Here is a 24,811-nt window from a genome sequence, read left to right as displayed (position 1 = left end):
CAGAGAGTGGACTGCATAGGCATGTGCGCGCACTGCATAGATGTGATGGACTGCTGCAAAATAGGTGCTGGTCCCGTCAGAAGTCCATTTGGGGGAGTGGTTGTTCCCCTGGCACCCCACCTTACTACGCCTCTGCCCCCCCCCCCCCCCCCCATTTCCAGCATCTGGTTTGCTTGCTTGATTGCCTGCCTGCCTGCCTGCCCTCCCACTGTGGGTTCAGTATTTGATCTCCTTTTCCTTCAGCTCCTTGGTCTGCCATCTCAGTTTCCCTTCCCTCCTCCCTTGTACTGTTCCAGCAGTTCTCTCCCTTCCCTCCAGCTCCCCTCCTCCTCTTCCTCCCACAAATCCAGCAGCTCTTTCCCTTCTCTCCAGTCCCCTCCTCCTCTTCCTCCCACCTCCAGCAGCTCTCTCCCTTCCAACCAGCCCCCTGTAGATAAGTGGAAAAGCATTTCTCAAGTGCTGGAGCTCAGATGTCATCCTGCCACAACCCTTTTGATCAAACCCCTCTATGTGCACATTGTCTTTGTAGGTGATGAGAACTGGCACACCCTATCTATGGTATAGCATCCCAAAGTAGAACACATATGATGGATAGTGTGCTCTGCATACCTCATAACCCTGGATAAAAGACATGCACACTGTCAGGCAGGTAAAGGAAGAATAGAAGACAGTGTGTGCCCTCAGCAATGTTGGGGGTCAGTGTCTAAGAGTTTTAAAGATAGAATAAAAGCCTGTGATTGCACATGTAGTAAGGGGAGAGGGGGAAGAAAAAAAGGTTCCAGCGTCAGTAGAAAGAGCAGTGGGATTCAAATCTGGTACCCCAAGGTTCCTAGACCACTGCTTAATCTGTTATGCTACCCTTCTGCTTCAGGTCAATGCCTTCTGAAATCCTGCTTCTCTGCATGTAGCCTGTGATATTTGTATACTCTCTCAGATAACAGCTAGGACAGAAATTAAAAGAACCATTCCACCAGGTGCCTGAGTGCAAAGATTGATATGGTGTGGATAGGCCAAGTAAACCCCTCTGGGCAATGCGATAGATAGATAGATAGATAGATAGATAGATAGATAGATAGATAGATAGATAGATAGATAGATAGATAGATAGATAGATAGATAAAGGCTGCAAACACTGTTTTAAGCGTTGCCACAATACTGGGACAGACCGAAGGTCCATCAAGTCCAGTATCCTGCTTCCAACAGTGTCCAGTCCAGGTCACAAGTATCTGGCAAGATCTCAGAACTGTAAAACAGATTTTATGCTGCTTATCCTAGAAATAAACTGTGGATTTTCCCAAGTCCATCTTAATAATGGCTTATGGACTTTTCTTTTAAGAAATTATCCAAACCTTTTATAAACCCTGTCAAGCTAACTGCTTTTACCACATTCTCTGACAACGAGAACTCCAGAGTTTAATTACACATTGAGTGAAGAAATAATTTCTCTGATTTTTTTTTTAATTTAATAGTAGCTTCATTGCATGCCTCCTAGTCCTGGTATTTTTGGAAAGAGAAAACAAGCGAGTCATGTCTACCCGTTCCACTCCACTTAGTATTTTATAGACCTCTATCATGTCTCCCCTCAGCCATCTCTTCTCCAAGCTGAAGAGCCCTAATCGATTTAGCCTTTCCTCATAGGGAAGTTATCCCAGCCCCTTTATCATTTTTGTTGCCCTTCTCTGTACCTTTTCTAATTCCAATAACATTTGTTTGAGATGCGGTGACCAGAACTGCATACAGTATTCAAGATGCAGTCGCACCATGGAGCAATACAAAGGTATAATAACATTCTCATTTTTGTTTTCCTTTCATTTCCTAATAATTTCTAACATTCTATTTGCTTTTTAGCCGCTGCTGCACACTGACCAGAAGGTTGCAACGTATCATCAACGATAACACCTAGATCCTTTGCCTGGGCTGTGGATCCTAATGTGGAACTTTGCATTACATAGATATAGTCTGAGTTCCTCTTTCCCATATGCATCACTTTGCATTTGCTCACATTAAATGTCATCTGCCATTTGGATGCCCAGTCTTATAAGGTCCTCTTGCAATTTTTCACAATCCATTTGGGATTTAACAACTTTGCATAACTTTGTGTCATCAGCAATTTAATTACCGCACTAGCTATTCCCATCTCTAGATAATTTATAAATATATTAAAAAGTAGTGGTCCCAGCACAGACCCTGTAATAATTTCCTCCCTTGGCATTTATAGTTCTTGCCTTGTTCCATTCTTTCCTCATTGGCCGGTCCTATAAGGTGGTAACTCCCAACTCGGTTGCCTCCCAAGCCCACTAACATGTGGTGTACCCCAAGGTTCAATTCTGTCCCCTCTTCTTTTTAATCTGTTCTTAATCCCACTTGCTGCTCTTATACAATCAACTGGTATTTCTTCCCATTTTTACACTAATGATATCCTCTTTGTCTATTCCCCAAACGCCATTAACCCTACTCTAGGTTCTCTGCAAAACTGTTTAGATTTAGTTTCTCAGTGGCTTTCAGATCACAAATTGGTACTCAACAAACAAAAAACTGTGGACTGTTGGTTTTCTGGTGGCTTGACTGAACCTACTTTTCCTCTCTGTCTCTTTGGTACACACATCAATCCGGTTGATTCTTTTCAACATTTGGGAGTCATCCTAGACTCTCACTTGACTTTCTCCCTCCATGTATCATATCAATCTAAAACTTCTTTCCTCATGCTTTGACGAAACTACTTTTCACTCTTTGCTCTTGTCCCTCCTAGTCTCGACTAGATTATTGTAATATTATTTTCCTTGGCTGTTCCCATATGAACATTAAAAAGCTTCAGTCAGTCTAGAACACTGTGGTTAAACGGATATGTCATTCTAAAAGATACAATTATGTTATCCCTCTTTTACAAACATTTCACTGGTTACCTATCGAACAGCGATATTCAAACTTCTTACACTGATTTTTAGGGTGTTTTGAGCTGGAACTCCTGATTATTTGGCATCTTTGACTATTCCTTATTCTCCAGTACGCTTACTTCGCTCTATCAATGACTTTCGCCTTGTACTTCCAAGTCCTAAATCTGCACAACTTGCATTAACTTGTCACCGTGCCTTCTTTTCTAACGCCCCTTTCTTTTGGAACTCTCTTTCTTTGACTGCCAGGCTGAATCTTCATTTAAAAACTGCGCTGAAAACCTGGTTATTTCAACAAGCTTATAACACAAACTCTGAGAAGTGTTACTGTACACAGGGCCTTCTCTGACTTTTGTCCTTTTCTTTTCTTCTTTTATCCTTTCCTCCCTCCCTTCCTCTTTTTCTGATCCTCCCCTTCCTTCCCCTGATCCTTATAGTTTGTGTCTTAGATCCCTACTTGTTATTGTATGACTGGGGTACATCTTCCCTATCTAAAAATGGAGTTCCTTTTCCCACTTTTAAGTTTGATTTTATATCATTTTATGTACACTGCTCAGGTGTGCTAGTTAGTTTGAGTGGTATATTAAATTCTAATAAATAAATAAATATATAAATAGAATAAACCCTACTATCTACCTTCCTCCATTAAGAATACTGAACATTTAACCCTACTCTCTGTTTTCTATCTTTTAACCAGTTTTTAATCCACAATAGGACATTACTTCCCATTCCATAACTTTCTAATTTCCTCAGGAGTTTTTCATAAAGTACTTTGTCAAATGCCTTTTGAAAATCCAGATACACAATACCAACCAGCTCACCTTTATCCACATAAGAATAGTCATACTAGGTGAGTCTGTTATTGAGATGGACATGGGGAAAGCCACTGCTTGCCCTGGGATTGGTAGCATGGAATGTTGCTACTAATTCGGTTTCTGCCATGTACTTATGACCTGAACAGTGCTTTTTTGTGGTCCTAACTTTATCTGGATAGCGGTCTGAATATTGCTGCTTTCCAGATAACTTGGAATTCCACCCATGCACCACCCCAGATAAGGAAGCCCTTGAATTAGGCTTAGTTGCCAAAACACCTCTGGCTGTTATTGTTGGACATTGGGCTAAATAAGAAGTGGTACCATTGTACAGTGCTGTTTAGAGATAATTACAGACTTTTGCTTATTTATATTGATATTGGATTATATTGGTTGTAAAGATCTCTGAGAACCGGACTTTCAACTATATTAGTGTATCTTGATGTTTTGAAGTTTCACTATGGGAATTTAAACATCATGAATGGATTAATAGACAATTGTTAAGTGGCGATGGACATTTGATTAATAGAGGACTATTTTATTTTATTTGTTATATGTTGTACTGTTGTATTATATTACGAATGTAATTCTGTAACCCGTTCTGGGTGCTGTTGGGAGGACGGACTAAATAATGGAATAAATTAACAAATATTTATTTTGAGTGCTTGTGCACTTAAAAGAGCAAATGATTGAAATCACAAGCATAGATCTAGACCAGAGGTTCTCAAGCGAGTCCGTGAGAGACATGCAGCGAGTCAGGTTTTCAGGATACCCAAATGTATCTCATGCATATTCAATGAAGGTAGCATGTGCAAATTTCTCTCATACATATTCATTGTGGGTATCTTGAAAACCAGACTGGCTGGGTGTGACCCACAGAGTTGCTTGAGAAACCTTTCTCTAAATCATTTGAAGCTTACTCTTCAGTAGCAAGGATATCAGAAATGATCATTTAAGCCAGTGGTTTCCAAACCTGTCCTGGGGGAACACCAGTCAGTCAAGTTTTCAGGATATCTGCAATGAATAACATGAATATTCATGAGTTAGATTTGCATGCAATGGAGGCAATGAATGAAAATTCAACTCATGAATATTAATTTGCAGATATCCTTAAAACCTGACTGGCTAGGGTTCCCCCAGGACAGATTTGGGAACTGCTGACTTTACTGATAATTTCTGATATCCTTATGTTAATTTTGATTTTTGTAATCTATTACTAACAAGTGAATGTTGTTGTTTTGTTTTTAACTGATGCCACAGTTTTGTGATCTATCATGGATTCTGGGGGGGGGGGGGGGGGGGTTACTAAGCTGCTGTAGCGTTTTTAGCTCGCGGTAGAAATCAACTGACTGTAAACACCGAGACGCCCACAGGAATATAATGGGTGTCTCAGCACTTATGTGAGCTAAAAACACTACCGTGGCTTAGTAAAAGACCCCCTTAGTAAATATCTCCCTCTTTTTTCTGTTATTGACTATCCAGAAAGTATCAAGGCAGTCTGTGAGGATATTCCAGTGATATTATCTGTGTCGTGCAGCTGAATATCCACAGATATGGACATCTAAGAGAAATATCTAAATAATGGCTGCCTTTATCCAGATAATTCCCAGGACAACAACCACTCAGTGGCAGTGCCTGCCCCATATTCTGTAACTGTTTCAGAATCAGAAGTGTTGTTGATGCAATCTAAAACACAGTAATAAACAGGTAATATCCTTATTTAAAAAAAAAAATCAACAAAAACTTTGGGAAAAGAGAAATCTATCTTGTAGTTGCTATGGAGTCTTTACTAAGCTGTAGTAAAAAGTGACCTTAGCAGCCCTTCTGTGGGTTTTTCTTTTGTGCTAAGGCCATTTTATTGCAGTCAGAAAATGGTCATTTTTTTTCTATTAATGACCATGTGCTAATGTTATTAGCACAAAACCATAAAAAAATTATCATGGGAGCACTTATCAATACCTTTTTTGTAGGCGGTAAGGGTTCGCATGGTAATCTTGCACTAACCAGTTGGCGCATGGTAACGTGGATACACTGATTAGTGCAGGAACGCCCACTCTCTGCCCGACATGCCCCCTCCAACAAAAACATAAAAATGTTTTTTAGCATGTGTGTAGCATATGCTGATATTTGAAACTTACTGTAGGATGTCTGAGCGGATCCTGTGATAAGTGTGCTCTAGTGTTTACCACAGCTTAGCAAAAGCCCCCCCACCCCCCCATCTTCTTTTTAAGTATAAAGGTTAATTAAAAAAAATATATATATATATAGGGCAACATAGGGGCATGCTAATAATGCTGGCTCCTATGTAGGTCAGTGCAGTAAATACCACTTTATATTTTTTGCTGTTGTTTTTATTCTATTTCTATATTTTCAAATGGACTAACACGGCAACCACACTATTTTATATTTAGATTGTAAGCTCTTTGAGCAGGGACTGTCCTTCTATGTTAAATTGTACAGCGCTGCGAAACCCTAGTAGCGCTTTAGAAATGTTAAGTAGTAGTAGTAGTAGTATCTCCCGTTTAAAAACCAAGGCCTAACAGATTGTCAAACGCCGGCAACCTTCAGAGAATGTAATATGCATACAAGCCTTTCTAGCTCCATTTTATCCATAGAGAAATCAATACTACAAATCACAGCAACAAACGTTGAAATGCAAGAGTCATTTACTTCTCTTCAGACCTGAAGCCATTGCATATTTTTAATCCATAGCTCTTATATTCACATTAATTGTTCCAATTAACACATCCACCAAACGAGGTAAACAAAAATATATACATTTATATAAGGTTAGTAACAAAATTCAAACCGTCCAGCAGTTAGCAGCCGAAAACACTACGTAAAGCACGCGACAAGACCTAACAGAAGCGCCCGCTGCAGACCCTAATTAGCAGCAGTTGTCATAGCAGCGCTGACGTCACGTTCCCTGCCCAGCCCCTGCTAACTGTGCCGGCGATTGGAGGAAACCCCGTGGATCGGCGGGCAGGCTCGCTAAGGGGGAATAGGAGAGAGAAACAAGCAGAGAGAGTAAGAGGTGCACGCAGCAGCAGGGGAAGCGAGCTTTAGTTCTATTTTTGGTGCTTTCCAGACCACAGGTAAGGAACGAGAGGGGGGGAGTCGTGGCTGTGGTTTCTCCTTATTATAGTGATTACGGTTCCTTTATTGACTTCGGCTGTTTTTTTTTTCAGCCTTAGCCATCTTGTAGAAAATAGATGCTCGCTTTGGGGGGGGGGTGGGGGGAAGGATGGTTGATGTATAATTCAGCTGAGACAGAGAGGGAAGAGAAGGAGGAGGGAAGGGGATGACGGGGCAACTCGGAAGACGTTATAGGAGAGCGGAGCCTTGTTTTATTCTTCCAGTAAAAGCGGATGTATTCTCGGCGGTTACACGCTTGAGTCGCGCCCATCTTGCTGTAGTCACCCACGAGAAGATCCGTGGGAGGGCGTCGAAGGTACGGAGCAGACGTATAGCGTCCCCCCCCCCCCCCCCCCCCAATTTCCTTGTTTCAAGCTTTTCCTTTTAAGCTGCGAGAGGTGCTCGTGCCGCCTCGCGTACTCTTCGCGGGCTTTGCAGCGCAGGTGAGGCCGGCGAGAGCAGGCTTGGGTCGGGCGGGGATAGCGCGAGAAGGAGGGTGGTGGCGGCGCTGGAAGCGCTGCGGCCGCCGCCGCCAACGCCTTTCCCCAGCCCGGAAAATGTGGGCGTGGAGCCTGCGTCCTGGATACTTAGCGCTGCCGCCTCCCTGACCTGGGGCTCCCGCAGACGCCGCGTCTCAGCCAGGCAGCAAAAAGCCTTCGTTTCTCTCTCCCCCCCCCCCCCATTACCACCTTTTATTTTGGAAGGTTAGGGATTATGACATTGGACGCTGCATGATGTGTGACCCACTGGTCCAGTGAACCTTTATCTCTGTACCTTTAATGCATAAAAGGTCCCAGGGACAGGTAAAGCGCTCGGGGTGGGGCCTGGCTCCGTGTGTGCTCAATGCAGAAGAGCTATTGCAACTGCTTTCCTTTCCTCCCGGGGGAGATGACTGGCCGCTGCTTCGCTGGGAGCCGGTTTTGCACATTTATGACAAGCGTTTCAGGTTTAGTTCCAGAAAGAGACTGGTTTTTAAGTTTTTAACGAGACCTTAAAACCGGGAGCCTCTCTTGAATGGTGGAGGAATTTTGAGTTCTGTCTGCTTCTTTGGGTGTGGTTGGTTTGATCTCGTCCTTGATATTACGGGGGTGGGTGATTGAGTGAGGAGAGAGAGAGAAGGCGTCTTTGAACGATTTGAAGCTAGCTCGGCCTTATATTCTTGTTTTCTCTTTTCTTTTGAGTGTAGTTTTGACAATGGCTTTTATTTTTGCATTTATTCTTGGTGAGCGCGCTCACACACAGATTATATTTCTCTGTCGCTGCTGTGTGCAGTAGGAGGTGAGTGGGGTTTCCGTTGAAAAATAGGCTGGGCTAAATGACATAGATCCGCCATGATAGAAAAAAAAGGCTTGTTATCTTGTAACCTGGGCGGATGCTTGACATTTTTTAATGTACTCCCTACGAAGGTGTAAAAAAAAAAACCTTTCATTTTGATTAAAATTCGAAAGTTTAAAGTAGCTTGAAGGACTGGACGATATTTTGACGAATAAAATTATGTTCGCTCTATTGTTATTTTGCGAGAAGCAGCCGTGACTATGATAAATGTGAAATCGGTGAGTTCACAGGGTAACGTTTTGTCATAGCTAAACTTTGTTTTCTGGCACCATTCATGCGTTATTAATTAGACTGGCATTGTAAGCCCTCTGGGGAAGGGACTTATACTACTGTACTTGAAATGTGACACGCCTTGTGCATGGATTTGGAAAGTGGGTATCGACAATATAAAATACATGGTTCGTGTAGATGTTTTTTTTTTAAACTGTTGTATTTTGTACTGTTTTGAAATCTTCGTTAATTGAGCCAGTGAGCGTGAGTAGGCCTGAGCTAGAGAATAGATGGAATGACAGCATTTTATCCATATAGATAAGGGAGGACAGGTTCATAGCAAATCTGAATCTAAGGGACTACATCTGCTTATGAAAGATACATTTGTAATCCTTTATTTTAGGAGAAAGTCACAACTTGCTACATGGTATGAGATTTTTTTTTAATTTGTAACTAGTAGACTACTTCTCTTTAGTCTTTATATTACAATGTTTATAATACACTGTCTATTCTAGCAGGATGATGCATCAAAATTCTACATGTCTGATATGTTACCCAGACCTCATTTTAATGTGGAAGTTTTCATAAAAAGCCATATAGGCTTGTCTGGTGGAATGTTGTCTTATGAAATTGATATAAATGGTTGTAGAATTTGAAAAACTTTTTTCCTTTTTCAGCATAAACAGCCATGGATAAGAGCGAGTTGGTGCAGAAGGCCAAATTGTCTGAGCAGGCTGAGAGATATGATGATATGGCAACCTGCATGAAGGCTGTAACAGAAGAAGGAGCTGAATTATCCAATGAAGAGAGAAATCTTCTCTCAGTTGCCTACAAAAATGTAGTGGGAGCTCGTAGGTCGTCTTGGAGAGTTGTCTCCAGTATTGAGCAAAAAACGGAAGGCAGTGAGAAAAAGCAGCAGATGGTTCGAGAATACAGAGAGAAAATAGAGTCTGAGCTTAAAGAGATCTGCAATGATGTACTGGTGAGATTTATAATATGTCTTCTACAGTTAAAAGCCAATACATCATACATTCTCTTTGGGTGGTGTACCTATGAATTTTTGTTGCTTTTGTAGATGTTTATGTTCAGTTGATTCATTCTGCATTTTATTACTGTGCACAAGGTTTTGCTTTAGGGTTTTTTTTTTTAATTACAGAATTCTAGTTAAAGAATGGGTAGCCATATAAAAAAAATATGGACTGCGGATCTAAACTTATTTGCACCTTTTATGTTGGAGGAATACTATGAGGCATATTTTCAAAGCACTTAGCCTTCCAAAGTTCCATAGGTTTCTATGAAACTTTGGAAGGCTAAGTGCTTTGAAAATATGCTGTGTGTGTATGCTAAAATACCCTTCACAAATGGAAAATGTTACAGCCAAGACCATTTTTTTTTTTGGTGGGGGGGGGGGGGGGCAACCAGAGCAATTGCCCTATGCATCCATCTCATGAGTCACCCTGAAGCTGGACTGCTGGTACAATTAGTCCCCAGCATATTTAAAACATGCCCTGATTAGTGTATTTGTGCCAGTTACAAAACTAATGAAAAGTATCATCTGCTACTTTGATTTTGCCCTCTTTCTTCCCTAAGGGGGTGGTATCTTTTGAATCAAAAGATAAGTTGGTTACTGTTAAGATGGTATAAATTGTAAGTGTTATGCGTTTCTGTTCAATAGTAAGGTTAGCTAGACAACTTGGCAATTTTGGTTTTCTGCAGATTAATAGTATAGTGAACTTGTAAGAATAGTTTAGTCTGGGTGCAATAACCAGCATCAAAATGAGAAAACAAAATGTCATGATTCATCAAAGAATTGTAATGTTGCAAGCAATGACTGTTCTGGCTTTGCATCCAGATTTTGGTCTTGTTTTCTAATTTTTTGGTGGATTTTTGACAGTTAATTCCTTTACAATCCGTGATAGTTATTGGCAGTAACTAAATTTGTGTGAGTCTGAGACATAAATATAATTTTATGCAGACTTCAAGGCACATCAATGAACTGAATGTGTGCTAACAAATGCAAGTCCTTCTTAATTTCTTGTTTCTGCTCTTGGCTTTGTAGTTCTTAAGAATTATGGTATTAACCAGACCTGTTTTGGTGGCTGATTCTGTCTCTAGTGCTGGAGATAAAAATCTTCAATATGGGACACACAACCTTGAAGGAGATTCTGGCCAGCAACTTGTGCAGCATCATTAAGCAACTTCCCCTCTCCACCAAGTTAATCCTCTGGTTGTTACTTATTGCCCTGGCATTTTGTTCAAGGTTGTAGTAAATTAGGGCAATAACATTGCTGCATCTCTATAGCTTGTGTGCTTGAATTTCAGGAGCCCTTTTACAAAGCTGTGTTAAGCAGCTGCTTAAAGAGGGAATGTGTGGGTGTGATTGGATGTTGTGGAGGAGTAGCCAGCTATGACAGCGTGCAGATCATTACTGTGTGCTAGCTGTCGTGACTGTCAATAGCTTGGCTGCACTTACTGCTACTTTAAGTGCAGGTGATAGGTGCAGCCATGCTATCAGCAGTCTGGTAGCATAGGTGCTGTTGCAAGAAGTTCTGTGTTGGGCAGCTTCCCCCCTCCACAAAAAGAACTAACTCAGGGGGTCTTCAGTGATATTTCAGTGATCCTATATAGGAGTGGACCCCTTTCCCACCAAGATGCAATGGGATCCAAAATGTTGCCACAACCCCAGCAAGGGGGCATCCTTCTACTACTACTTATCATTTCTATAGCGCTACTAGACGTACGCAGCGCTGTACACTTGAACATGAAGAGAGAGTTCCTGCTCCACAGAACTTACAATCTAATTAGGACAGACAAACAAGAGATAAGGGAATATTAAAGTGAGGATGATGAAGTAAGGGTTCTGAACAAGTGAATAAGGGTTAGGAGTTAAAAGCAGCATCAAAAAGATGGGCTTTTAGCTTAGATTTGAAGGCGGCCAGAGATGGAGCTTCACGTACCGGCTCAGGAAGTCTATTCCAGGCATATGGTGCAGCAAGATAAAAGGAACGGGGTCTGGAGTTAGCAGTGGAGGAGAAGGGTGAAGATAAGTGAGATCTACTCAGTGAACGGAGTTCCCAGAGAGGAATGTGTGGAGAGATACTGAGGAGCTGCTCCCCTCTAACTTCAGGAGAGAGGGGAGCCAGAAACTGGTGGGGCTTTCAGAGAGGTGTGGTGGGAATTAGTGGGGGTTGCCTTTATGAAAATAAGATTGCAGGTTGTAGCTGTGGACTATAAATAGTCATGGGAATTCTGAAAAATTTCCCATGCCCTAACTCCTGACCATTGTGCAGCCCATGTTTGTCTTATGCTGACTGGCTGTAGCACAATACCTTTAAAATACTAAAAGATCAATGAGAATTTTTTTTTTTTTAAATTTCTGGTGAAACTACTTCTTTTGCTTTAAGTCCCAGAAAACATCATAAATCGGCTTAGAAAAAAACTAGGTAATCCTGGGTTCATAAAATTTTAGTGACTGACAACCTCTTGCTGGTATGTGGCTAAGACATTCTGGCCCTGCCCATTGGAATTGCAGATGCTTTGTGCACAGTACCTAGTGAGCCATTGAAAGATAGTAGTAGAATTAGAGGAGAACAAAATTTGAACTGAAAAATAAAGTCCCTAGCTCAAAAAGAAAAAAGCATGGCTGATGTGTACACTTCTAAGATTCATATGTAAGAATTTGAACTTTTAGGGGGGTCGTATTACTAATATCTAGCTTTCATTATCTGCCTCTGAGTCTATTCCTCTGTGACCTGCAGAAAAGTGTATGCTGGTAATTATGGTTAGGTTAAGCGTATACTATTGAAATGGTCATAATTCCATTGTTCCCTTAAAGTCAATTCACTGTCATACTAAGCATAACTAGATCAGGGTAGCAAAAGTATTGTAACCTGAAGCTTAGGGGGGATGCTGATCTCCCTATAGTTTTATAATATAATGTCAGATATTTGCAGAATGATTAGGGATGGGTTGTTTCTGACAAAAATGTTCACACTTGAAAAAAAGAGTTCATGTGTAAAACATTCAGGAGTGTGCCCTTTTTGCCTTTTGTTCCAAAAAGAAAAACTATTTTTGGCAGCACATTGAAGTGTATATTTTGTTCAGTTTGTGCTTTCCTGAGTAGATTACTTTTTGCCACATTTTTCTAAAGTAGCAACTGAGGTTCACATGCTTGTTTTTGGATATTTTGATCCAAATGTTCCTTATCAAGAGCAGATGAACCTAGAGACTTGTGGGTTATGACCATCTACCAGCAAGTGGAGATAAAAGTACCAAAACTGAACTGTGCCACATAGTATAGTATGCTCCTTGGTCAGTTAGTATCTTCAACAGGTGGTGGATGGTCTCTCTCACGTTCCTGGTTTCTCCTGTTCCGGGTTCAGTTGGCTTGGGGGGCCTCAATGCCAATAGAGGTACTTGACTTGGGGTACACCTGGTGGTTCCAGGTTCCCCCTCCCTCCACTTCCTCCTCACACATCTTGGGGGGGGGGGGGGATAATGCTGGAAGAGAGATTTCTACTTATGTGGCATTCTGGAGGAGAGGGGTTGTCTGTTTCTGCAGAGTCAGAAGTCCTGTGGATACTGGTGTGGCTGGCAAAATTGTGAGATTGAACTTATTGTCCTTTGTCGGGGGGGTTTTTTTTTTTTTTTTGAGCAGCCTGTGTGGACGTTTGTATTTTCAGGACAGTACTGTGGGTCAGCATAGGAGCAATTTTGGTACGATTTTTTTTTTTTTTTTTTTTTACAGTACCTTTTCAGTTGGCGGCAGACATTTTGGTCACAAGCCGCAATAATGACCTGTTCTTTCTCCTTTTCTGTCTTCGCAGCTTTCGGGCCATTGCGGTGTGAACGGCACTGGTTTTCTTGGTTTGGCAGAGGTATTTCTGTCTTATCTTTGTGGTTTTGATTCTTCACTCCTTCTCGCATGGTGAATTCCTGCACAGAAGAAACCTGGACCTTGCTGCTCCAAGGTCACTCTCAGCTGCCCTTGCAGCCTTCTCTTCAACTTTCTCCAGGTTACTCCTCCTGGCTGTGTTTTCAGTGTGCTGCTCACTTCTTTCTGAGGCCTTGGCTATGATAGCATAGGCTGTCCTCTTCTCTCCTCCCCAATCCCCCAGGGAGTGTTTTTTTTTTTTTTCTTTTTTTGCTTGGAACTAAGGGTTACAGTGCCTCATGGTTGCCTGGCCTGCTCTTTCCCTGGCTCCATAGGTAGTCTTTGACTTGTGCCTGTGTTTGTAGATGTTAGCTGCCCTCTGCTGCATTTATTCCTGCTACTTTTTGGCTTTCTCCAGGTTACTCCTCCTGGCTGTGTGTTCAGTCTGCAGCTCACTTCTTTCTGAGGCCTTAGCATAGGCTGTCCTCTTCTCTTCTCCTCCCCTCCCAGGAATGTATTTCCTTTTTTGCTTGAAACTAAGGGGGCAATGCCACTTCATGGTTGCCTGTTCTGCTCTTTCCTGGCTCCATAGGTAGCCTTTAGCTTGTGCCTGTGCTAGCTGGTGTGTTAGCTGCCATCTGTTGCGCTTACTGCAGGTACTGGATTGCAGGGTTCCTTGTTTTGGTAGCTGTGGTTCTATGCCACTTGGACTGTTTTTCTCCTTCCTGAAGCATGGCCATTTTTCTCCTCTCTGCGGGGGCAGCTGGTGACCTGTGTCCGCATGAGTAGTGGTGCGCTGCCGCAGAGGCCGCCTTTGGAGCTCATTGGTCATCTCAGCATGGCCTCCCTAAAGCAGCGATCCTATACAGTGTCGGGGAGCCTTAGACTCCAGTTGTCTGACCTGTTTTTCTGTCCCTTGTATTGTCAGCTTTCAGCTCCTGACTGCGTTTGCAGACGTCAGCTTCAGCATATGGCAGCATTTCTGCCTCATAGCTCTCTGTATCTTTAGCCAGATTGCCCTTCAGATTATTTAGCACTTGCACTATTGGCCTTTGGGCTGCTGTAGCCTTGCAGCTTAGAGAAGGTGCTGGGTGGCTGCCCCTAGGTTCCTGGCAGGTTGCAGCCTTCTGTGTGTGTGCTGCTGATCAGAGGAAGACAGTTTGTGGTGCCTTCACTGGCCTCTTCATGGCTGCTGTTCCGGGACCCTCCTTTTAAGGGCTACACAAGCTTCCTGGCCTTACTTCATACTGTCAGGTTCTTGCTATCTTGAGTGCCCTCTCTCCACTGGACAGTTGGCATGGTTGTCTTTATAGGCACTTCTTCACTGTTAGCAGCTCCATCACTTCCTGTGGCTTTGTCAGCCTTTGCCTCACAGTGACAGCTTCAGCTCGATGCTTGGCTAGCTCGTGCGTCTATGGTATCTGCAGAATTCGGCTCTTGGCTGTTGAGCTTCTTCCATTGGTAGATGTGGAACATAGCTCCATCACTCTATACAGCACAGTTTCTCCTTTCCACTTGCTGCACTGCTCGCTATTTGGCCATGGAGCATGTTTCTGGCTACACCCGGCGGCCACATCATATCTAGCATGGTCCACTTGTGGTTTGCTGGTCCCAGTTTCCCGTCTGCCGATTGGAACTGCTTCCATATCTGAATGGGGAGTAAACCCCTCCTTTGTGTGTGTGTGTGGAACGGAGCCCTAGTCCTGATCTGAACATTACCACCTGTGCCTTACAAAGGAACTGCAGCCATTTCTTATTGGGCGCAGCTCCATTGCTACCTGGCTCTGTATCATTTCTGTATGTCTAGCAAAGCACTTTCTGAATTTAGTGCACAGCTCCCTCTGCAAGTTGAGCATGGTGCTGTCTCTGACTGGGGGTCGTGGTGCCATCTCTGTTTCTGTATCGCTCCAGTACAGTTGGCTCTATGTGTCTATGGGGCACAGCTCCTTCTCTGTATGTATGCTCAGCTCCACTTATAAGTGCAAGGTGAGGTTTCATTGCATGAAGTGGCTCATCACCTTCCTTTGGTTATGCCTCATAGCTTCATCTTGGAGTTGTCCAAAGCTCCACCTCTGGATGTGTAATTCAGTTCCTTTGCTGATTATGAAGCACAGCTTCTTGTCTGACTCGGGGGTGCAGCTCTCTTTGGATCTGGGCACTGTACCATTCATGGCGGTGAAAGCACACCCATTTCCAAAAGTGCATAATAGCTTCAATGCTGTTCATATCCAACTCCTGACTGGTCTTGTCCTTGCCATCTGTGACTTTCCCACTTTGTTGAGGAATCTCTTATATCTGGGGCGTGCACTTGCTGTTCTGTAGTGCACAACTTGGCCCTTTCTGTGTGGAATGCTGCTAGCTGGCATCAGAGTTCAGCTTGGCTCCGAGCCCAAGGCGCATTCTTGCCTTATCGTGCAACGGTGTCCTCCTCATCTTTGTCTGAATTCTCCTGTATCCCTTCATGCTAGAACTGGTTCTGTCTGCATGAGCAGCATGACTCCAGCTTGGCATTTTTTTGCTTGGTTCCTCACATATTTGACATCTTGACAGTGTTCTGTGCAGATCCCTTATTTGTATCTTAGAGTCGAGAGAGGTCCAAAATGGTCCCACCATTGTTACCTGTGGTGTTCACATTTCCATTAATCAGCCGTTGTTTCCTCCCATTCTTCAGGAGGAAAATGATTCTGGGAGTTTCCATCTGCTGCTTTGTCGTGGTCGCTGTGGGCCTTTGGTATCTTCAGGCTACCAATGGATGGTCTGAGTGTAGTCACCCTCCCTGCTACTGGTAGGGCCCCAGTCGGGGCAATGCAGCCTCATATGAAGCCATAGCTTGTTGGAGTCGGACGCCTATTGCTTATGCTTCTCTCCTTTTCTTTTTTTTCTATGAAGATCCCTTATCGGGTCCTTGTGACGCATGATTTTTTTCCAGACCTTGTCCAGTTGATGACTTTAGCTAGGTCTAAGGCATCCTTTGGGACGTTGGTTCTTTCCACGGCTGTGTCTGGTTCCCACCCTACTTATGGACTGCTTTGCTACATACCACAAGTCTGCTGCTGATAAGGCAGGAATAATTCTTACCTGATGATTTTCTTTGTCGCAGAAGACAGATCAAGAGTCCACCCTTTCACGAGGTTGACACTATTAGTTCATTCTCTCTGCTTAGGTTTCTGGTTGTGGTTGCCTGTGCATGGTTCTGCCTAGTGGTTAGTACAGCGGACTTTGATCCTGGGGAACTGGGTTCAATTCCCACTGCAGCTCCTTGTGACTCCGGGCAAGTTGCTTGACCCTCCATTGCCCTAGGTACAAATAAGTAGCGGTATATACTATGTAAACTGCTTTGAATGTAGTTGCAAAAAAAAACACAAAAGCATCGAATCCATTCCATTCCCATGGTTTATGCCATATTTTGTGAGGAGGGAGAAGTGTTTGCCTTGTTCCTTCTGCTTTGTTATGAGAAATACTGTACTCACTGACCAAGGAACATATACCGTCCTATGTGCCAGAGAGTGTGTGGTTGTCTATCTCCACCTGCTGGTAGATGGTCATAACCCACAAGTCTCTGGATTTGTCTGCTATGATTAAAGAAAAAAAAAAAAAATCAGGTTGTCTATCTCCACCTGCTGGTAGATGGTCATAACCCACAAGTCTCTGGATTTGTCTGCTATGATTAAAGAAAAAAAAATCGGGTAAGACATTTTTCCTTACTATTGCACTGTTAACACCCTTTATTTAAAAATAGCCCATAACTACCATCAATTCATGATTAACTGGAGATGCTGGAAATTTTAGGAGCTATTTGTGTATATAATCTGGGATACTGTATTGACTGACTACTATCTGTGTGACTGATTTTTAAACTTAAAATTCATTACTTCTGTTCTGCTTCTCCTAAAGTATGTGATATACTATCAAACTGCAGTAGAACCAACTGTGTTAATCCTTAACCAGCTAAGCTGTACCAGTGCATAATTGTTTCATTTAGTTGCTCTGAAACTTTGTTTTAGCATTAGCTCACCTTATGTCAAATGGAAGTAAGCTTTTGAATCCAACAGATACCAAACTTATCACTCTGAACAAATTGCCAAATTATATTCATTCCACATTCATAATTCCCAAATTTGACATGTAAGAAGTGGTTACTAGTTGTCCTTCACCAAACTCCTCTTCACCCCCCCCCCCCCCCCCCAAAGAAAAAAATTATAATCTTGGGGTTTTAGGCAGTTTATGGTGGTGGTCAAATTTCTGTTCAGAGTGATTACATGTTTTCAAATGGGTTTTATGTATTGTGTGCAACAACTAAGTTAATACAAAGCCACATATTTAAAACCATACATAAAACGCTCACATTCAATCTTGGTGTGTGACTTCTGAAAAATGGAAACTTTTAGGGAAATTGAGAATGGAGAAAACAAGACCTTGACCCTTCTCCAGAAAGTCATACTCCTGCTGCAGTTCAGTAAGCACAGAGTTCCAATGAGCTAGTGCATAACTAAATATTTTTCTCTGGTAGGTACCAGTTTTATTTTGTGCCAGACTAGGCACATTAATAATGCTTGAATGAGCGTGGAACACTTGAAGGACTGTAATCTATTAAGAGCTCAACCATATTTTTTAGGTGTTATATACAATATGGTATCTTAAACATAAACCTGTTTTTAATAGGGAATGTAATGGAATCATATGGTGACAAAACTGCTTTGCCTTAATAGAGCTTTAGCTGCAGTGTTCTGCAGCAACAGCTTAATCTAGGACAACCCCTGTTAACCTTTTCTGTAACTGCATTAGTTACAATTCTGTTCATGCACGTCCGGCATCAAGGGGTCCTGGGTGCCTGTGGGACATGATGTTGCTTCCCTCCTGTGTTCAGCTCCAGGCTATTCTTCATCCTTCTCTCTCCAGCTAAGCTCTGGTGGGAAGTGGGAGAGATACAGCAAACAGTTGAGGGGAGGGGGAGATGCATGGGGAGAGGGAGAATTATTGGATATGATGTGTGGCGAGGGGGGGGAGGGTGCCGCAAAAAATTGCTCAAACACTAAGGGTGCTGTGAACTGAAAAAAGTTTGGGAACCACTGCCCTAGGGTAAGTGTTTCTGCAGAGGGACGTTCAGCAGGGCACCCGTTTGATACATTTCTTTAAATGCTGTGGAGGAGCTAGGTGCACCCGCTTTTTCAACGATAAAATTGTGCTTGTCAGATTGGTTTCTTATTCCTTTTTATGCTCAGGAGATTTGGGTTCTTGAGTTGCAAGTTTGAGAGTGTGCAGTGATTTCCTAAACCTGGTTCTGGAGACACCCTAGCCAGTCCAGGCTTTCAGGATATCCACAGTGAATATTGGAGATTTTGTAGGCAGTGCATTCGGGTATTCATTGTGGATATTCTGAACACCTGACTAACTGGCTGGAGTGCCTCTAGGACCAGGTTTGAAAATCAGTTATTAGGATGTCTACCATGAAACAATATCCCCCTTGCCAGCCCCCCCCCCCCCCCCCCCCCCAAAGCTATGGATGATGCTACTGCCATCTCCACAGCCATTATTCTGCCTCAACAGCAGCCTGCATGCATGGGTTAAGTGGCATTAAGACTCTTCTGTATCCTTGAAAATTACTGATGCCAGTAGTGAGAGGGACTCAATAGGGACAAATTCTCCTGGACACTTGAATTGCATGGGTGGCCTGTTCCCAGACTCTTAGAATCTATCATGCTGTGTTTTAATATTGATGAGGTTGGATGTTCTTCCATTTAGATAATGAGGAAGATGCTGAGGGAAAAATTATTGGTTACCTGTAAACTACGCATACCACACCCTAGCCCCAGCATGGTGTGGTAATGCCCATTCACAAGGTCCTGAAGGGTAAATGTTTGACTGGGAAAACAATTTTCTGTGTATCTCATGTACAAGATTCAGAAGCCTCCCAGATTTGAGAAGCAACACATTCCTTACTGATCTATCGAAAGCCTAGATCATTAGAACCAAATACAGTGCCCTCAAGAAGGGGGGGGGGGGGGATTTTTCAAAACAAAAAGCCAAACTATGTGGAAAGAGTGCATAGCAAGGGCATTTTGTTTGAGAGGGACATTAGTTTCTCTTCATTAAAATCTGAAGAACTTGACTCACTAGTGGTTAAAAGTAAGTTTTTTGTAAAAAAAAAAAAAGCACGTGCAATCTCAAAAGCAGAGTTGATATACTAAGCTTCTGCAGTAAGTATATGGGCTTCCAGGCTCCCATGGTTATGAACATTCAATCCAAGTTACAACATGCAGGAAAAGTGGGCTGATGCAGCCTTCTAGGAGAATTTCTTTAGGGAGAAAGAGAAGCAATTAATTACTTAGATCCTTCTCCAGAGCAGCCTCTGACTCATCCTTATATTTTAGGGGAGATGAGTGGAAGGCTAAGGGGTCTATGGGGCTCATTTTTAAAGCATTTAGACTTGCCGTATTTTTCGGACTATAAGACGCACCGGACCATAAGACGCACCTAGGTTTTAGAGGAGGGAAATAGGGGAAAATTTTTTTTCCTTTTTCCCAACTCTAAAACCTAGGTGCTCCGGTGCATCTTGTCCGAATCCCACTTCTCCCTACTCACACGATCTTCCCTGGTGGTCTAGTGACGTCTGGGCAGGAAAGATCCCCCCCTCTTTCCTGCCCAGCGCGCTGCTCTCCATCCTCCTGTATGCAGCCTGACGGTCTCGGCGAGATTCAAAATGGCCGCCGACAATTGAAGTCTCGGTGGCCATTTTGAATCTCGCCGAGATCGTCAGGTTAAGGTTTCACATATAACTATTGGCCTAGTATAATCTCGCACATGGGTTTTCAGATTGTTTAAAATGGATGCAAACTACATTTTATCCAAAACACTATCTTCATTACACTTGGTCAATCCTAATTCTTGTTATTCCCTATCATAGTTCACCTTTTCACACTTGTGAATCACATCATTATGACCTTCATTCAGTGCAATATATGTTCTGCTTTAATCCTAAGGCAAACTATCTGGAACTTTAGAGCTTGTCCTATCTGTCTCCAAATGTCAGCCTTGAAAGAAGAGATCAACAAACTCAAGAAGGAATTAACTACAATTAAAGAAGCATCCAGGATTACTCATTTCCCAGCTAATTTACCACCACCACTGCCTCAGAGAATGAAACATCAGAGGAATAGACGAGTCTACCAGAGCCTACTGTGACCCATCTGTGACACACAAACACTCGCCCTTCCAAGCTTTGCCCCTGTCAAATTCTTTTGCAGCATTGCATCATTATGATGGTGAAAAAAGTACTGTGGTAGAACCAGAGGCAATGAAAGTAGCACAAGCCAAGAAACATCCCCCAAATAATGACAGAATGGTGAAAAGCAGAAAACTCTTACTGCTCGGAGACTCCATTATCAGAGGCATTAACTTAGGAACACAGTTCAGGGGTTCCAACCTAGTGAAATGTTTTCCAGGATCTTCAGCTACAATATGTACAGACCAAATACTGAAAGTGATCTGAGAAGAGAGTGAGGCTTCAAATGCTGATGTTGTAATTCACAGAGCAAGTTTACAGCACAGAGAGCATTCCAGAAGCTTGGGGAGGGACTGAAATCTTTGGTTTGGACTGTGGCTTTTTCTGAAGTAATTCCTATGTGGGGGAGGGGAGAGGAAAGACTATGCAAAACAGAGGAATTCAATACGTAGCTTGAGTCTTAGTGTAAAGAAGGTTCTAGATACATAGGAGACTGGGGTAATATGTGGAAAAATAACAGGCTGTACTGTAATGATGGGCTACATCTTTCTGTGATGGGAAAAAGGATCCTTGGGGAGAAATTCAGATAGTATGTTTCTAGACTAGAGGGTGGAGGTGACAAAAGAAAACGGGGGATTTCGGAAAGTCACCCCCCCGAATAAACATGATGGCAGAGGGAAAGGTCATCTAAATATAGAAAACCACCCAAACTCACTAAGTGCATGGAAAGCTATGTGCACAAATGCTCGTAGTCTAGTTAAAAATGTTCAAGACTTTAAGCCCTGATGTTTGAAGAAAACTTGAATATTGTTGCTATTACGGAGACATGGTTCAACGATTCCCATGAATGGGATGTGACCGTAACGGGCTATAATCTTTAAAGGAAGGACGAGAGGGCCGAGGAGGTGGAGGAATGACTCTGTATGTGAGAGACAATATCAGAGCGGCTGAAATGCGGGGAACCTGTGGAAAGGAAGAAGCTTTATGGATCGTCCTTGAAAGAGAAGACAGAACCTGTATCCACATGGGGGTTATCTACAGACCTGCGCAAACAGAAGTTAGACAAGGATCTGATAGATATTCAAAAGATTGGTATGAAAGGGGAGGTGCTACTGTGAGAGCTTTCAGTTTGTCTGATGTGGATTGGAACGTCCCGTCTGTGGAATCGGAAAGAAGTAAGGAGATTGTAGATGCCTGTCAGTGTCTTGCTCAGACAAATGGTGATGGAACCCACTAGAGAAGGGCCAATGCTGGATCTATCTTGGATCTAGTGCTCACTAATGGAGGAAGTGTTTCCGGTATCCGTGTGGTTGCCCACCTATGTAATAGTGATCATCACACTGTATGGCTTGATATAAGGAAGAAGGCAGAGTGCGGACACACAAAACTCAAAGTACTGGATTTCAGATGTACTGATTTTGATAAAATGGGGGAATACCTGAAGAAGGAGCTGTTGGCGTGGGAAGGCGTAGGAGAAGTGGAAAAACAGTGCTCCAAGCTAAAGGCTGCTATAAATATGGCGACTGATTTTTGTGAGGAAAGTAAACAAAAGCAAGCAGGAAGCCTATATGGTTCTCCAAACAAGTAGCTGAAAACATAAGAGCAAAAGAGGCTTTCTTCAAGAAATACAAAAGAGCGCAGCGAGAGGATCAAGGAAAAGTTTATCGGATTAAACTCAAAGAAGCAAAGAGGGAAATACGGCTAGCAGAAGCGCGAGCTGAAGAAAAAATGGCTAAAGATATAAGGAGAGTTGATAAGACCTTTTTCAGATATATTGGAGAAAGAAGAGAGAGAATGGAATTGTGAGACTGAAAGATGAGTGGCTATGTGGAGAGTGATGAAGATAAAGCGAATGTGCTAAACAATTATTTCTCTTCAGTGTTCACGAAGGAAAATCCTGGAGAAGGACTGCGGTTGGCTGCCGAGAGAACATCTGGGAATGGAGTGGATACTGCGCCGTTTACGGAAGAAAGAGTTTATAAACAGCTGGAGAATCTGAAGTTGGCCAAAGCTATGGGGCCGGATGGGATACACCCCAGGATACTGAAGGAGCTTGGAGAGGTCAGGGCGAGACTTAAAGATTTATTTAATAGACCTTTAGAGACGGGAGAGGTTCCGTGAGATTGGAGACAAGCAGATGTGGTCCATCTTCACAAAAGTGGAGACAGGGAAGAAGTGGGAAACTACAGACTGGTAAGTCTCACGTCGGTGGTAGTAAAAATAATGGAGTTGCTGCTGAAAGGAAGGATAGTTAGCTTTCTAGATGCCGACGGGTTACAGGACTCGAGGCAACATGGCTTTACAAAAGGAAAATCCTACCAAACGAATCTTATTGACTTCTTTGGGTGACGAAAGAACTGGATGAAGGGCGTGCACTAGATGTAATCTACTTGGACTTCAGCAAAGCCTTTGATACGGTCCCCCACAGAAGACTCGTGAATAAGCTAAAAGGGTTGAACTTAGGACCGAAAGTGGTGAACTGGATAAGAAACTGGTTGACCGACAGGTGGCAGAGGGTGGTGGTAAACGGAATCCGCTCGGAGGAAAGGAAGGTGAGCAGTGGAGTTCTTCAGGGGTCGGTGCAGGGGCCTATTCTGTTTAATATATTTGTGAGAGATATTGCTGAAGGGTTGGAAGGAAAGCTGTCTTTTTGCAGATGACACGAAAATAGAATAGAGTGGATACCCTGGAGGGAGTAGAAACTATGAGAAGGGATCTCCGAACGTTAGAAGAATGGTTGAGTGTCTGGCAGTTAAAATTTAATTTAATATCTATCTTCTCACCAGTATATAGATTATTCAATATATCTCATAACATTGGCTTTATATGATATTTTTTGTATTTTTAAATATGCAGTGCTCAGTGTTTGTTGTTGTGCTCATTTGCCATTACCTGTGATAACAGCATACAGCCCAATAACCCATAAGCATCATTGCACTGTGCCTACCTTCATGCCTAACACCACAATTGCAAAATGTCAACTTGTATATGATATTCTTTTGAAGAATGGCAGGAAGAAACAGCACTTACCTGTTTGGGCGCGTTAGAATCCAGTGCTGGGTCGACTCGAGCTGCAGCTGTTGACACTAGTGTAAAAGTGCTGTATTGTGCAGTTAAAATCGGCATTCCATCGTTATTCCCTACGTGGTGCCACGTTTCACCATGCTGGCGTTCTCAAGGGAACTTATCTGTGAAGCGGGAACGAAACTGTCACAAGCTCCTCCCTGCTAATCCGCCCAGTTTTTCTTTTGACCCCAACAGAAGGGGAGTCACCATTGGAAAATCTCCAGTTGGCTTGTAGATTGCATATCCTTCACTTATGCCAAGCTGGGCTGACTCTGGAGGGCCATGTCACAGCTCATAATGTTAGAGCCATGGCCGCGTCAGTGGCTCACTTAGCCTCCATAGAAACATAGAAATATGACGGCAGAAAAAGGCCATATGACCCATCCAGTCTGCCCATCCTCTGTAACCCCTAATTCTTCCTAAGTGATTCCACATGCTTATCCCATGCCTTTTTTAAATTCTGAAACAGTCCTTGACTCCACCACCTCCACCAGGAGGCCATTCCACGCCTCCACCACCCTTTCTGTTAAATAATACTTGCTTAGGTTACTCCTAAGCCTGTTCCCTCTTAACGTCATATGCCCCCTCATTCCAGAGTTCTCCTTCATTTGAAAAAGGCTCTCTCTCTGTACATAAATGCCCTTGAGATATTTAAACGTTTCTATCATGTCTTCTCTCTCCCAGTGTATACATGTTGAGATTGACAAGGCTGCAATGTGGTCATCAGTCCACACATTCACATCTCACTACTGCCTTCAGCAGGATACCCAACGCGACAGTTGGTTTGGGCAGTCAGTGCTGCAGAATCTGTTTGGGGTTTAGGGCCAGATGCACAAAAGTCCTCGTTAGAGCCGTTCCGTACCGAATTCCATAACGGAACGGCTATGCACGAAGGAAAGGGAATGCAATGAGCTGCTCATTGCAGCTCACTTGCATTCTCTAACCCTTCGTTAAAACCGTCAATAATCGGCCCATAAAGCATGCGCAAAGCAGCCAAGCGTTATGCTGGCTGCTCTGCGCATGCCAAAAACGCCAGAAACCCCCCCCCCCCCCAAACACGTCCTTTATGGACGGCCTTGCTCCCCCCTGCAATAAAAAATCATAACTTTAGGCAGCCCCGGCCCCCTCCCTTCCTCTTTCTCCTCAGCTCCGCCTCCTGCCATCTGCCGCCCCCCCCCCCCCGAGATCGTCGCCACTGGGCTCCCCTCCGTCTAATACCGGGCCCTCACAGCGCCTCTCATCTCTGTGTGAAGGCGCTGCACAGACA

General features: G+C 43.2%; 1 protein-coding gene across 7 annotated transcripts in view; it reads left to right on the top strand.

Moving 5' to 3' along the window:
- The first annotated feature begins 6,687 nt into the window (after positions 1–6,687).
- Positions 6,688–24,811, top strand: part of YWHAZ (tyrosine 3-monooxygenase/tryptophan 5-monooxygenase activation protein zeta) — a 75,904-nt gene continuing 57,780 nt past the window's right edge. The window contains exons 1-2 of one of the 7 annotated variants that reach the window (XM_030217374.1): positions 6,688–6,793; positions 9,058–9,365. In XM_030217374.1, the coding sequence (XP_030073234.1) occupies positions 9,072–9,365 (294 nt within the window). In that variant the 5' untranslated portion in view covers positions 6,688–6,793; positions 9,058–9,071. Of the gene's footprint in view, positions 6,799–7,094; positions 7,155–7,260; positions 7,282–7,540; positions 7,642–7,950; positions 8,117–8,257; positions 8,392–9,057; positions 9,366–24,811 lie in introns of those variants that run through there. The other 6 variants (XM_030217366.1, XM_030217407.1, XM_030217415.1 and 3 more) reach the window with 6 other exon arrangements.

The sequence above is a fragment of the Microcaecilia unicolor genome, chromosome 1, assembly GCF_901765095.1.
Source record: "Microcaecilia unicolor chromosome 1, aMicUni1.1, whole genome shotgun sequence".
Taxonomy (NCBI): Eukaryota; Metazoa; Chordata; class Amphibia; order Gymnophiona; family Siphonopidae; genus Microcaecilia; species Microcaecilia unicolor.
The sequence above is the reverse complement of the archived record's forward strand: the minus strand, read 5'-3'. Positions and strand labels throughout refer to the sequence as shown.